The sequence below is a fragment of the Oryza sativa genome, chromosome 2 (genome assembly GCF_034140825.1).
Source record: "Oryza sativa Japonica Group chromosome 2, ASM3414082v1".
In the NCBI taxonomy this organism is placed as follows: domain Eukaryota; kingdom Viridiplantae; phylum Streptophyta; class Magnoliopsida; order Poales; family Poaceae; genus Oryza; species Oryza sativa.
The window spans coordinates 15,639,621-15,655,055 of NC_089036.1; the positions used below are offsets into that span (position 1 = coordinate 15,639,621).

A 15,435-nucleotide genomic window follows, 5' to 3' on the forward strand; every position below is an offset into this window, starting at 1 on the left:
TAGCGGGGCTTCAGCTCCACTCCACAGGCAAAACTCAACTGGGGTCTGAGCCTTGGTCCTCTAACTCCGTCTTCAGCTCAGAAGCACTACACTTCTGAAAAGGGGGAATAATAGTAAGGCTGAGTACAACCACCGTACTCAGCAAGCCACACCAATGATGCAGACGTGCACGGGGACACAAAGAGGGGTTTGTGGCTATTTGCGTAAAGGCAGTTGTAAAACATTTTATTGAGCAAAATAGTAAAACAATTGAGTAATTAAGGTAAGATTAAATCTCCACTGATCAACGCTAAACCACGTTGAACAGGCCCAACCAACCCACCTGAACTACAGTGCATTAAGTCGATTTATTAGGGGTGAGACTAATCACGGTGAATCTGGTCGATCGCCCATAACCGCGGGCACGGCTATTCGAATAGTTTTACTCTGGCCAGAGGTGCACAACTGTACCCACAAGACACAATCCACCGGCATGTCACAGTGTCATCATGTGCCCATGATGAACACGTCACCACGTCGAGTGATTGTGACAAGACTCTTCATATAACTCTCCCCTAACCATCCACACCACGCTAAGGTTTCACCCCCACCCCCTACCCTAGAGGTGGGCAGTCCCCTCGTGCGCTGCGGTGAATCCGGCAGCTGGACAACCGGACACCCCGGCCGACCCAACTCCATCACGCCCACCCTCGCCACGGTGCCTAGGAAAGGGTCGAGCTATACTTCAAGTCAAGCAGTTACCCACTCCCGCTTGTGGTAAGTATTGTAAGTCTTCCAGGGTTTCCCGTGAACCGGTCCTTAATTACCATGGGTGCGACCAGCAAAACCATGCACCCACAGCCCACCATTCAGTCGCATTTTAGTTGGATAATTACGACCATGAAACATGGTCAAATGTCTCGAGCACGCAGCTCGTCAAGATACTAAGATGTCTAATATTGTAATTATCACATCAACTGAGCTAGTGGCAATTAAGCATGGCTAAGCATATAGTTCTAGCTGTGTCACATAAGTAACATGAGCTAGTCGATTTATCACCCAAGGTTGACAAAGGACAGATATCAAGTAAACATGGCACAAGCGAGCAGATAGGTAAATCCCGATCCCATGTAATTAGCAAAACATGCATATTTATTTGCAAAAGGTAAAACATTTGTAAAGTAGGATCAAAATGCTCAAGGGAAATGTGTGACTTGCCTTGCTTCTTCAAACGATCTTCAGAACTCTTTTCCTCGCGACCGCGGACTTCCGAAACGATGGATTATACACGCTGGCACGCAAAACGAGGAAAAACTCTAATAAAAACCAAGGAAATAGTACATAAAAAGTAAACAAACATGTAGAGCTCAATTTTAGATGAATTTTGCAAGTTGAATAGCTCAATTCGGAGTTCGGATAAATTAGATATGAATTTTAGAAGTTTTGAGCCACCTTAATGGATTTATAGAATTATTAATGATTTATTGCGCAATTAATAATGGTTTATGACGTCACCGAGGGGAATAGGTTGCGCCGACAAGTGGGCCCCACCTGTCGGTGGCTCAAAGGAGGTCGGCGCACGGTGGACTCAGTCCACGCGCGCGCTGCCCGCGGGCGCACCACGTGGGGGGCCGCGGTGGACGGGGAGGACGAGGTGGCGCCGACGTGGCGCCACAGGGCAGCGACGCCAGGCGGCACGAGGAGAGCCACGTGGACGGCCCATATCGCCCCGAAGGGGGATGGGGTGGCCACGGGCGAGCGGGAGCCGGCTCACCGACCGGCCGGACGGGGAGCCACGGCGCATGGCCCGATGATCGCCGGCAACGACCACCGGCGCGACGGCATGTGCGGGAGGCGGCAGAAAGAGGGGAAAGGGAGAGGAGATGGAGGGGGTCCTCACCGAGGGGCGCCGGTGACGGAAGGACGACGGAAGGCGGCTGGCGGAGCTCGGGCGGAGGGAGGCGGCGCTGCTCCGGCGATGGGCGGCGCTTGGGAAGAAACTGACGAGGGTGGCCGCGACCTGCGGAAGGGGAAGGAGGGATTAAGGAGGGGAGGACCAGAGCGGTGCAGCCAAAACAATGGCCGGCAGCGACAGTACTAGGTGGAGCTCACCTTGAGTGATGGGGATGGGGTTTCGGTGACGATTCACGGAGGATGAGCGGTGGCCGGGCTTGCCCTTGGGACGGCGAAGCCGGTGGAGGTGGTTGCGCGGCACGGCGATGGCTAGGACGGCAGTGGTGGTCGGCTGGAGACGGTAGAGGCGGCGGTGGCTCGGTTTTGCAGTAGGGCGGCGTTTGTGCGGTGGTTTCGAGGGGGAGAGCAGCGGCCGGGGTGGGGCTTGATGCAGCGAAGCCGCCGGCGCAAGCGGCGAGGTGCGGCGTCAACTAGCGCGGCGACAGCGGCCGGCTGAAGGTTGCCGGCGAGCGGCGGCGATGGGGAGCGGCGTGGGGAGAGCGGGAGAAGGCGAGGGAAGCGCCGACGAGGAGGGGAAACGAGAGAAGGGAGCCCGAGGATGGATTTTATAGGCTCGGGGAGGGAAAAACGTTGCCGGGCGTGGCGGATTTGGGGCGGCAATGACCAGCGACGTGGGTGACATCATGGGCGAAGTGGAGCTCGATCCCGGCACGATTTTTGGGGGAAACGTGGGGAGAGTGTAGAGGAGGTGGATGGGAACCGATTTCATGCGGTTTGGGCGTGAGGGCGTGAGCGGGAGGAGCCGGAATCGGCGGCGATGTGGGCGGCATGGCGGCTTCGGCGGTTTGGATGAGGGAGGCTGGAGGTAGAGGAAGGGTCTGACAAGCGGGTCCCGCAGCCCCACTTGTCGGCCTGAGGGGAGGGAGGAGGCGCGCAGGGAGGCAAAGCAGACTTGGGGAGGGGAGGCGCGCTGGGCCGGCGGCCCGAGGAGAGTAGGGAGGAGGGGGCGGCCAGCCTTAGAGAGAGGGAGGGCGCCCAGGCCGCGGGGAGGCAAAGGAGACGGCCCAAGGGAAAGAAGGGGAATTTAAATTGGTTTTCTTTTTATTTTAATTGATAAAATGAACTTTGTGACTTTAAAATTACTTCTTGAGCTCCGAAAATTCGCGGAAAAATCCAGAAAGTATTTTAGGGTACAAAGAATATTACAAAATGTTTCCGGCCAATAATTTTTAAGGGAAAATTTTAATTTCCCCTATAATTTCACTTGATTAAATTGCTTAAATTTTTATTTAATTTCTGGGAAATGCATTATTAAGTGATTTTTAATCCCGAACGAAAATCGGGGCATTACAATCCAGCAGTTGCTCCTCCATCCAGTCCCCCGTCGGTCCTTCTCCGCTCAGCCCCCCGCCGCTCCTTCCTCACCAGCGTTGCCTGTGTGCATCATCGGTGTCGTCGAGCCGGTGGAGCTCAGCCGGCCGCCTCCCCCCGGCGCCAGCGACCTCCCGAGAAGAGAAGAGAAGAAAGGAAAAAAAAGAGAAAAGAGAAGAAAGAAGAGATTTGGGTCCCACATTTTTCTCACTTACCTGTAGGTGTCATATTTTATTTATTTATTTATTTGCTGACTAGGATGCCACGTCAGCGAAACCATAGATATATACTGCTATGGGATCTAAATTGTGCGGTTTTGTATAGTTTAGTGGTGAAGATTTTTTGTATTGGGGATTATTGACGTCATATAAACTCGACGTAAAGTTGAGGGACAGCTGTTGAACTTATTCATACTTCTACTTTGGAAGAAGAGATTTTGCGAGTTTTTTTTTATTTCGGTTGCTCTCTGCCTCTGTAGCTATCTCATAGTATACAGAGTAAATTGCCTCTGGAAAACTACTCAAAATTCATGGATACAATTAATAAACAAACCAACATTGAATAACTAAACGATGATGGTACGTTTATATGTCAACAGCATACGATGAAATGAAATGCGATACGGTGTCATAATTGCATGGGCATCTGGCCAATTTTCAAGCCATAATAGTACTATATAAATTGATGCCCTATTTGGTGGGTATCTTTTCTTTCTATAAAGTTAAGGCCAAAATCTCAAACCTCATGCTTCTACGTCATCATCAAATTGTGAACCGTTGGATGAATGTATTAGGATGAATGTATTAGATTGCTTCTCAAACGTTGGAGGGAATGCAGCATAGAGCCTAACCCATCAGTCACCGGATGAGTCTCTTCGCCTACTTAGTGCCAAATATAGCCCACATGAACACATTGGCCCATCTCCACACACATCTACATGTATCCAGCCCGTCAATCCGTATAAAATAGTTTTATGGCTGAACGCTCCTTCAGTTGACATGTGCTACCTAAATTATCTACAAATTTTGGATAGGGCTGCTAAAAAGAATTTCTTCAAGAAAGCTATTTGTTTCTTTTGTTTCTTCTTGAGATTGTACCTCCTATCTAACAAATTAATATTAACCAAGTCCCACAACAACGCGAGGAGCCCTCTAGTATTATATATATGTGCGTTCTGAAGAACCACCAAAACGAACACGATCCTTCACCCGGTCACCCCTACTGGCCAACGTGTTGTTATAGACGCTACTTCCTCTGTCACATATCAAATTCATTTGTAGCTCTTTCCATTTATCTCAAAATAAATAGTTCATATTTAGAAAATTATTGCGTTGGAATAGTTATATTGGAAGAAGATAAAGTATGAGTATTGGTATACTTCCTCCGTACTTATAAAGGAAGTTATTTTAGACAATGTTTAAGTCAAACCTTAGGAATATAAATCAATAATAACTCTTAAGTTGTTGAGTTTGAAAATATAAAAATTATATTAATAGATTTGTCTTGAAAAGTACTTTCATAAAAGTATACATGTATCACTTTTCAATAAATATTTTTATAGAAATAAGAAATCAAAGTTGTGTTTTAGAGATCGTGTCGCTGTTTTAAATGACTTTTTTTACGAGTACGGAGGGAGTATGTGGGATGGATGGAAAAAAACTTATTTTGAGATGGATGTACTATTAACATGAGTTAGTTTCAACTATATTTAGAATATGTCACGACTTAATGATGATGGGATGGCAACATTGTCAACCAGCTTTAATTACTCCTTAATCTCTTATGCTCCTAGTCTTGCATACCTGGTGACGGTGGTGAGCCATGCGGGAACGACGAACTATCGTATAAAACTTTGTTGATTTCTTAGCCCCACATGTTATAGACCCCATCAAAAATAAAATTTGGTAATAGAATATTATAAAAGTTTTCATCTTTACAAAATAATGATAAATTTATTATAATGATAATATATTTGAGAAAAAAACCGTTGCAAATCACGGAGATTATGCTAGTGTTTAAATAGCAAATCTGGTAGGCCTGCCTGAAGCCATGCTGACTAGGAGCCTGCTAGTGACAGGCTGGCTGGCAACCACTTTGGATGCATTAAATCGACCATGAGCAAATAATAGAGAAGTTGCTCACAAAATAAGCAAAAAAAAAAAACCAATACCTGTATTTATCTCAGAGCGATGGCACTCATGGAATAATTAATTTTGGTAATTTTATTTTCTAATCCTTTTAGTACTTCAATTTTATGAACATAGACCGTTGAAAATCTTTACATATCTATATTAGTCCCCACTACCAACTCCTTATTTTTCTTAAAAAAAAGAAGTTAAAATGACATGGATCCACATATCAACTACTTCCACCACCAACTCCCAACTTTGTGAGAAGAAAAAAAAATAATGCGAGACATTAACAAATATATGCTGAAATCAAGGTATGCTATATACATAGAAAATAATGATAACAATGGGCTATATAATAATTTTTTAATTAAAATCTCATCCCAACGTATAGGTAATATGCAAGTAATCTAAATACTACTACAAAACTAAAGTTAGTGCTGAGTTCATGCAGTAAAAACTGCAAAGCTTTACTCTGCTCATGCCTCATTGCCTGCTCAAGCTTTCTGTCGTTGTGACCTGTTCTCGCTTCAGCTTTTTTTTTTTTTTTTTGCAAACACATTAATTGATTTATAATTAAGAGTACTACAGACAGAGCTGAAGGGAAATATCATCCGCAGTACATTGCCAGAAAAGATAAAATATATACAACAAAACCATCCATTCAGACATAAAGCCAATTGAACTAAGAAAAACTTTCTCCAAGATAATCCAAACAACAGTAATGGACGAGATCGACAAGGGACTGTGGCATTGCCGCGACGACTACGTCCACGAGCCTCTACTAAAGACATGCACACCGCTCTTCGGCTGCCTCCACGGAAGTGACACTCTTCGAGATTTGTTGTTGAGTTGTAGATTTTGCTTAAACTTCACCAGACTCAACAAAGGATCGCCAAGGAGTTCTCCATCAAATCTGAGGAGCACTGACCGGTCTGTACTCAACCCGAATGGAATCCTCAACTTAATTGGATACTGCTGCAAGGAGAACCGGAAAAAGTCTTCACACCCCAGCTCGTCTGAGGACGCTGATTGTCAACATTTTGTCAAATGAAGAAGAAGAAGAAGAAGAAGAAGAAGAAGAAGAAGAAGAAGAAGAAGAGAAGATTGGAATGAGGGAGAAGAAAGGTGAAATAATAGGGGCAGCATCAACCATATGAACATATATATTACATTGGTTACTGCAAAACTAATTTGGTGATATTATCAAAGACAAAAAAACTTGGTGTCAAAAGAGCAAGTGCAGACAAATTCGGTCCTACATCATCAAAATTTCCTAGTTTATTAACCAGTGGGCCAATGCTGTCTTATCAATTATTGTCAGAACTAAAAAAAATAGATTTGGAAACAAGTTCCAGGATGATTTACTTTTAAAACATCAATAAGGCCAGCTAGTGCAGAAGGTTCTTTGGGGGAAGCGCTACACAAAACGACATCCATTCATATTATTTTTAATAATTGCATTAGATCCTAGCGTTTAGTTCGAGAGTTTCTAGCCAAAAAATATTAACTCCATATCTTTAACTACTTTGGGCACTCCAAAATTGATAGAAAGTTGGGAGAGTTCTTTTTCCTCAACGATAGAGGCTTGTTTTCATGCTAGCATCTTTTGAATATATAACAAAACAAGAGATCACTTGAAAGAACATTCCTATACCGTCTATTATATTTCATTTCTAACTCCCGCACTTCATATTGGGAAAAGTAAAGATGCAAACGCTGGTAGAAGCATCATATAAATGGATTACATAGACCCAAACAGAATGTAATCGTTTAAAACGATGTTTATTTAGAAAGTACTCCCTTGTTAACAACTAAATTTAGTAGCATCTGTGTCAGGAAAGAAGATTGGATCAAAGGAAAGTTGGAGGCGGAGATCGAGTTCGGAAACAGAGCAGGAATCGGCTGGAGTCTAGATCGGCTACGATTAGGATCGGTTGGGTCTGAGTCGGGCTAAGTAAGCTGATACGGCCGATTCCGACAATACGACTTGTATGCGACATCGGGTTCAAGTTAATGTACTTCAGGATGATTGCCACTCACGGATAGAGTCCTGGGAAGGCAATTGTATCTATTAATTAGGATATTTTATGTAAATTCCTTATAGATAATGTGGGCAAAAGTCTGCCGCAAAGACTTATGGTATCTTAGAGTTTGTTAGAGATAATAGTCATGTCCGGTATGGGCATATCTTGTAATTCTCGGGTATAAATAGACCCCGAGCCCTATGTAATTAAAAAACCCACGTTCAATATAATCTCAGCGCATCGCCACCCTTTTGCTTTAGTTTTGTTTCGACGGGTTCTTGCTTTCGGGTTGAGCTGCATCGGTTTCGATCTTCAACAAGAGGTAAAACTCGTTATGACGGATTGTGTTTTTAGGATTAGTGCTTCCATCTTTATGATACTCTAATCTTATTTATATAATTCGTCGAGTTATCATATATCTTATATAATCTTTAGCAATATCGCCACCTAATCTACTATCGGCTAACATCTGTACGCAGAGGGCAGCTGATTAGGTTAGATCTTGATGTTGATCTAGATTATATGAGTTATCTACCATTCTATGAAACTTCTAGCGGCTTGATTGTCTAGATATCGTTATTCTTTTCATATTTATTGCTGCATCAGTTAAGTTTGATCTATTAAGTCGTGCCTAGAATATCAATCTCTAGCCTGCCTTCTAGTTGCCGATTAGAATAGCATCGGAGTTGCAGCCGATCGTATCTGATTTAACTATATCTGTTCTATATGCTTCATTGACATGTTAAATCTGCCCTTTATATCAAGATATTGCTGTATCTGAGTATATTAGGCTCTTGTCCGATATATTATTCTTACTTTAATATCCTGATATAGAGTAGTATCGGAGTATTAGCTGATACATGCTAGATCTATCTGATCGGCTATACTATAAACATATATAGTCTTGTTATTGACATATATTTTAATTTAAGTGATTTATACTGTCTCGGCATGGTGACCGATCTATCCCAATCACTTGATTTAAGTATATATTGATATAAGAAGTATATATCATTAGTCGATCGAGTAGATTTAGTTCTTCTTTACTTGTTCATGACTGCTGATCGATGCACAGATGACATCGGCTTAAAGATAAATGATATGTCATCGGCATCTAGCCGATCGGCTATCATTTATAGATTTAACCACGGTTTCTTTGCTTCTAGTTCTTGATGATTACAGGATCAAATCAGCTAGCACGCTAACACATCTGAATGCGAGCTTTGGACCTGCACTAGAGTTAAGCAGATCTCTCAGACCACGTGTTTTCTGTCAACATCCCTCTGTTTCAGATTATAAGACGTTTTAATTTTGGTTAAAGTCAAACTACTCTAAGTTTGAATAACTCTATAGATAAAAAGTAGTAATATTTACAACACCAACATAGTTTCATTTGAGTAACTCCATAATTGATAATATTTCATAATTTATTAGTTTAGGGTTAAAAATATTACTATTTTTTTTTACAAAATTGGTCAAACTTAGAGTAGTTTGACTTTGATAAAATATCTTATAACCTAAAACGGAGGGAGTAGCTAATACGTGTATAATATTTTTTATACATGTATTAACTGCCAAAAAAAATATAGGGACGAATGAGGTTTTATGAAATATTTATCCTAAAACCTGTGATTCTTTGAAACAAGTTATAAACACATGCTACAAATTTAGCTGGACGGTTTCTAGCCAAAAATTATTAAGTCCATATCTTTTAACAAACCCGCTCCAAAATTGATAGAAACCTGGGAGAGTTCTTTTTCCTCATTGATAGAGGCTTGTTTCCATGACAGCGTCTTCTGAATATAGTATTAGCACTTGAAAGAAAATTCTACAGCAGAGAACAGCTCACCGATATACAAAACCAGAGATTATGCACTAAAATATGTAGTAACAAAATAGATTCGAGCGTCATGGGCGGCAGGCCTCTGCAAGGCTGCAATGAACCTGTAGCTGTCGGCGTTGCCTTTCTTTGGTTCTTCGCGAAACAGAAAACGGACATGTACTACATGCCTAGCACGTTGCATTAGTTCTTAGTCAAGTGGCAGTTCCATTCTCTTCTTTCGGCGTCATGACCTCTTTATAAGTGGACACATGTACAGTACTTATAAGTTCAAAGCATTCATTTAATCTTTTATTTTTTACTCCATCCATTTATTCTAAATAAGTTTATTTATAAGTAATCATCACATTAGAGTAAATAAAGGTACAAAATAAATGCATTGAAAGTAAATAAAAAATTTTTTATAGTGGGATTTGATAAAATAGATATATTCTAGTCAGTTTGGTTTTATATTGGTATGTGTAGGATGTGTGAAAAATAAACTTATTTTGGGACGGATGGAATTTTTTTAATAATATACCATCAATAACTATAAAATTAACGTCATATTTTCAAATTATCACGCTACAATAAACATAGATGTTACATTAAATACTCCCTCCAATTTTTTGAATCTACATTAAAAGATGATTGTAGTATTAGTTAAAAGTTACGGATATTTATTAAATGCCATGCACTTACTCCTAGATAAGTATTAAGGCATACTATTGTATGGGTTCTTTTTTTACATGAAATACTATTGTATGGGTTCTTTTTTTTACATGAAGTACATTTGATAACATGAAAGAGAGAAGAGAGGAAAGGGAAACCTCGTTACTATATTTGATATTAGCTTAGAATCGAGTCTTAGCATTTACTAATACTAAAAAGAATTTGGTTGCATGGAGTGAAAAAAAAAAAGATAATACCAAATATTTTGATACAATAATAGATAAGAAATTTTGTTGTCTCAACTATTAAAAAGATAGTTGTATTAACAAGAGCATATATTGGAATTTACCCATGTCCATGCCCTTATCTAGATAAATAAGCAGGAGTATTTTCATTTCCCAAATTTGTCTGACCCATTTGGCCAGTTCAATCCAAAAACCAAGTGTCCAAAATGGAATGGATCCGTGCCATTGTTGCCTTAATGCCGTCCTCAGGCGATTTTCTCCGTTGTACACGCCCTGATTACACGGGTGGCAAAAAATAGCCTGATTCTTCTCTTCTTCCTTTTCACTGTGCTCCATATGCCCTCAATATCCTATCAAATCCAATAAATACCCTTGACACACTAAGAATCGAATTATAATATTTACATTTCTGCCCCTCACAGGGCTCAACTGAAATTACAGAAAATTGTCGAAGGGATCAAGCGAAAGGCTTCTTTTATGTGGAAAATGGAATAAAAGTCTCGGATTAAAGAAGCAATTGCCGTTTCAGACGAGGGTGGCAGCCATATAATTTGCTTGCGCCAAAACCAAACATAGAGCAGCAATAGAGAGGAGGAGAGGGAGATGATGGCCCATCTCCTTCTCCTCCATCCACCTGCCAGCTCGAAGATTTCTGTCTGAATCGATCGGATCAAGATCAAATCAAGGAGGGAGGAGGTTGAGCAATTCCTGACAGGGACAGATCGGGAAAGCTCTCACAGCTTTTTCTTTGTTTTTGTTTGATTTGTTCCTGCTTTTCGATTGGAAAATTGGGAGGGGAGGAAGGTGATAGCCATTGAGGTGGTGGCATTTGCTGTCACCACCTTTAGCTATCGCCTTCCTCTTCCTCGTCTCGCTCGCCCCCCGGTCTAGCTTCTTTCTGCAGGTATTCAATCGATCGAGCAATCAGTTATTTTCGTTTTTGTTCTTGTTTTTTCTTTTTTATCATGGAAGCTCTCTGTTCATCTGATTTTGGTAGTGAATCTTTAATTTGTTTGTATGGCACGATTCACCCATAAATCAATCGATAATTTTGATACGATTCAGAGAGTGATTGATTTACTGCACTGGTTTCATCCAGGGAAGAGGGGAATAAAATTACTCTTTTTGCAAAAAAAAAATCTGAAAATAGGGAAAATAATCCAGCAAAATCGCATGTAATTTTGATGTTTGTTCATCGTTTCAAACTATACGTATTAGGAGAAACCAATCTCTACTGCTCCTGGCTGATTTTGTGATGAAAAATGGCCAGTTTCCTCTAAAACAATGACCAAATTTGACACCCTCTTGTTCTTGAAGGGCCGGACGGAAAAAACAAAACAAAAGAAGGCACCAGCCAGCCATGGCGATGGTGCTGGACTCCTTCGTCACCCGGTGCACGGCGTCGCTGGAGGACTTCGCCGGGCAGGAGGCGTGCGGCGCCCTCGGCATCGGGGACGACGTGCGGTGCCTCCTGGCCACGCTCCGGCGCGTCCAGGCCGTCGTCTCCCACGAGGAGCGCCGCGGCAGGGTGCTGAGCGCCAAGGTGGACGCCTGGGTGGCGCAGGTGAAGGACGCGATGTACGAGACCGACGACGTCCTCGACGTCTCCATGGTCGAGGGCGGCAAGATGCTCGCCGAGGGGGACAGCCCGCCGACGCCCAAGGCGCGCTGCTCCCTCATGTTCTCCTGCTTCAAGCCTGCATCCGCCCCCAAGTTCCACCACGAGATCGGCTTCACCTTCAGGGAGATCGACGCCAAGCTGAGGGAGATCGAGGAGGAAATGCCCAGGCTCCCCGCAGGATCTTTGCACTCTGAATCAAGAAGGGATTGGTTCAGTAGAGGCATCTGCAGTAACTTCTCTGACGCCATTAGGCCACTCGCGGTTGGGACACAGGTTCAGAAATCTCTGGATGGCCTTGTGCCTAGGATGATTAGAGAGGGCAAGAAGAAGGTGGATGTCTTGGCCATCGTCGGCGCAGTGGGGATCGGCAAGACAATGCTTGCTAGGGAGATTTACAACGACGAGAGGATGACCGAAACATTTCCAATTCGTGTGTGGGTGAAGATGACAAAGGATTTGACAGATGTGGATTTCTTGAAGAAGATCATCATCGGTGCCGGTGGTGGTGTCAATGTTGGTGAGATTGAGAGCAAGAAGGAGCTCCTTGGAATCGTCAGTTCTACTCTTTCGAAGAGGTTTCTCATTGTATTGGATGACTTGGACAACCCAGGTATATGGGATGATCTGCTCAAAGATCCACTGGGAGATGGTGTGGCCCGAGGCAGAATACTAATCACAACACGGAGCGAGGAAGTGGCAACAGGCATGAAGGCCATGGTCCACCGCGTCGACAAAATGGATGCAGAGAATGGCTGGGCATTGTTGTGCAGGCAGTCTCTCCCAGAGTGCAGTTCAGAAGAGCTCGCGTCACTGAAGGATGTTGGGATCAAGATTGTGGAGAGATGTGATGGCCATCCTCTAGCAATCAAGATGGTTGCTGGTGTCCTAAGGTCTAGAGGCAAGAGCAAGGCTGAGTGGGAGATGGTTATGAGAAGTGATGTTTGGTCCATGCGGCCAATCATTCCTGAGCTGCCTCAAGCTCTCTACTTGAGTTATGTTGATCTGCCTTCTGAATTAAAGGAGTGCTTCCTCCATTGCTCTTTGTATCCAGAAGAATTACCCATTCAGAGGTTTGGTCTTATCCGACGTTGGATAGCTGAAGGCCTTGTAAGTGACAAAGACAATAAGTTGCTAGAAGATTCTGCTGAAGAGTACTATGCAGAATTGGTAAGCAGAAACCTGTTACAGCTTTATGCTGGTAATCTTGATCAGTGCTGGATAACGCATGATCTTCTTCGCTCACTAGCACGCTTTCTGATAACAGATGAGAGTATCTTAATCAGCGGCCAACAGAGATTGAGCACAGACCCATTGTCATTGTCAAAGCCACGACACCTGACATTGTGCAACATGGAAAACAGATTTGATGATCCAATTTCAGTAAAGCAGCAGATGAGCCTAAGGTCATTGATGCTCTTCAATAGCCCAAATGTCAGATCAATAGATAATCTCGTCGAGTCAGCATCATGCTTGCGTGTCTTGGATCTGAGCAAGACAGCATTAGGTGCTCTCCCAAAATCCATTGGTAACCTGCTTCATTTGAGGTACCTCAATCTTGATGAAACTCAGGTCAGAGACATACCCTCTTCCATTGGCTTTCTTATAAACTTGGAGACTTTGAGCCTTCAGAATTGCCAGAGATTGCAGAGACTTCCTTGGACCGTCAGGGCATTGCTACAGCTTAGATGCCTTTCGCTCACAGGAACTTCTCTTAGTCATGTACCAAAGGGTGTTGGTGATTTGAAGAATCTGAACTATCTTGCTGGTTTAATCATTAGTCACGACAACGGTGGACCTGAGGGTTGTGATTTAAATGACCTACAGACTTTGTCAGAATTAAGGCACCTTCACATAGAGAACCTGGATAGAGCTACTTCAGGCGCTTCTGCACTTGCAAACAAGCCATTCCTCAAGGATCTACACCTCTGTGAACAGGCACCATTGATAGAGGAGCAGCAATCTGAACAAGAACAAGAGAATCAAGATGACCAAAAGGAAACAGAGGAAGAAGAGAAGGAAGTACTTGATGTAACCAATAGCCAATTTAGTAGAGAGGAATCAATCAAAGCGAGCGAAAAGATATGGAACGAACTCACCCCACCCCAGAACATTGAGAAACTAGTAATTAAGAACTACCGAGGTGGAAAGTTTCCAAACTGGTTGACAGGTCCAAAGCTGGGCATATCATTCCCTAGTCTTGTGTACTTGGATATCGACAACTGCATGTCATGCACGGCACTGCCTGCTCTTGGCCTCCTAAACCAACTCCAGTCCTTGCAAATCTCGAATGCAGACTCAGTCGTCACCATTGGTCCTGAATTCCTCGGTGCTGCTTCATCATCATCGGCCACTGCTTCCTTCCCCAAGCTTGAGATATTAAAGCTCAGAAACATGAAGAAATTGGAAGAGTGGTCATTAGCCGTGGAAGAGAATCAGATATTGTTACCATGTCTTAAATCACTGCACATACAGTTCTGCCCCAAACTTAAAGCTCTACCAGAAGGACTGAAGAATGTTTCGCTGCGTGAGCTTCATGTCGAGGGTGCATATAGCCTAACAGAAATAAAGGACCTGCCGAGAATATCTGATGATCTCCAACTCAAAGACAACAGAGCACTTCAGAGGATCTCTAGCTTGCCCGTATTGCAGTCTCTCACCATTGACAACTGCCCAAAGTTGAAGCATGTTTCAGGCCTTGACACACTGCAGCATCTCAGGCTGGCGTTCCCTCCATCCACAGAGACATTTTATTTTGATGAGCTGATCATCTTCTGGAGTATTGCATTCCCACGGTGGCTGGAGCTGTTGATCCGTAAGCGCGATGGGCTGTGCCATTTCGAGCTTCAGTGCAGCCTCTCATTGCTCAGGAGCTGCCTGGACGGTGGCAAGAACTGGAGCATCGTTCAGCAGATCCCCGAGGTGCGGATCACCAGCACCGATGGCAAGAGGTACATCCGGTACAACAAACGCCGGTGCATCTATGAGACGAATGCTCAATCTGAAGATTGAAGCCTTCGTGAAAGTCCCAGTGCAGTACGTTTTTTTTTTTCATCTTCATTGTGCAGTTCATCTTGTCAAGGTTCTCTTGTTCAGTTGTGTGGTGTCATTACTTACAGAAGTGTATATTTTCGTTGATTTATTGGCAGTGGTTTGGGTTGTTACAAGGACACATCTCAGTTTTCCTGGGTAGTCCTTCCATGAGTTTTGTTTGCAATATTTGCCAACACGTGCATTCACACAGGCTATTATGTAAGCCTTTGTTCTATCTTTTCTAATTACATTTGTTTTGCAAATCAAATATCCGATAAAATTTAGTTATCCCTTGGGATAAGGGACAGATTGAAAAACTGATATGCAGGTATATTTTTCTCACATAAGATTCCAACATTGATGGAAACTAGATACGATAATTTGTTCGGAGTTTCTAACAGGTCAATTCATATATCTGTATAAGCCGTAGGTATATTAAACATGTGCTGGTTTAAAAAGTTGATGATTACAAAACCTACTCTCTTCGTTCCAATAAAAACCAACCTAGGATTAGATTTGATATAATAATTGTGGAGGTTGGTCTTTTTTTTTTTTTTTTTTTTGGGATGGAGGGAGCATTTCACAGTAATCTCACTTGCACATGTTTTTTTCCAGGTTATAGTAAAAT

At 43.0% G+C, this 15,435-nt stretch overlaps 1 protein-coding gene and 1 long non-coding RNA gene across 2 annotated transcripts; one reads left to right on the forward strand and one right to left on the reverse strand.

The window, feature by feature from the left end:
- Positions 1-1,202: 1,202 nt before the first annotated feature.
- Positions 1,203-2,738, reverse strand: LOC136355017 (uncharacterized). Its single transcript, XR_010739026.1, has 3 exons — positions 2,092-2,738; positions 1,880-1,999; positions 1,203-1,270 (listed from the first exon to the last, which is right to left on the reverse strand). It is a non-coding gene; the product is annotated as an uncharacterized lncRNA (long non-coding RNA).
- A 7,937-nt stretch (positions 2,739-10,675) lies between these two features.
- Positions 10,676-15,042, forward strand: LOC4329283 (putative disease resistance RPP13-like protein 1). Its single transcript, XM_015770847.3, has 2 exons — positions 10,676-11,060; positions 11,474-15,042. The coding sequence occupies exon 2, from the start codon at positions 11,517-11,519 to the stop codon at positions 14,784-14,786; it is 3,270 nt and encodes a 1,089-aa protein (XP_015626333.1). The 5' UTR covers positions 10,676-11,060; positions 11,474-11,516; the 3' UTR covers positions 14,787-15,042.
- The last annotated feature ends 393 nt before the right edge of the window (positions 15,043-15,435 follow it).

Excerpts from the sequence above, each read along its gene's own strand:
- LOC4329283 (XM_015770847.3), top strand. The coding sequence starts at position 11,517 with ATGGCGATGGTGCTGGACTCCTTCGTCACCCGGTGCACGGCGTCGCTG.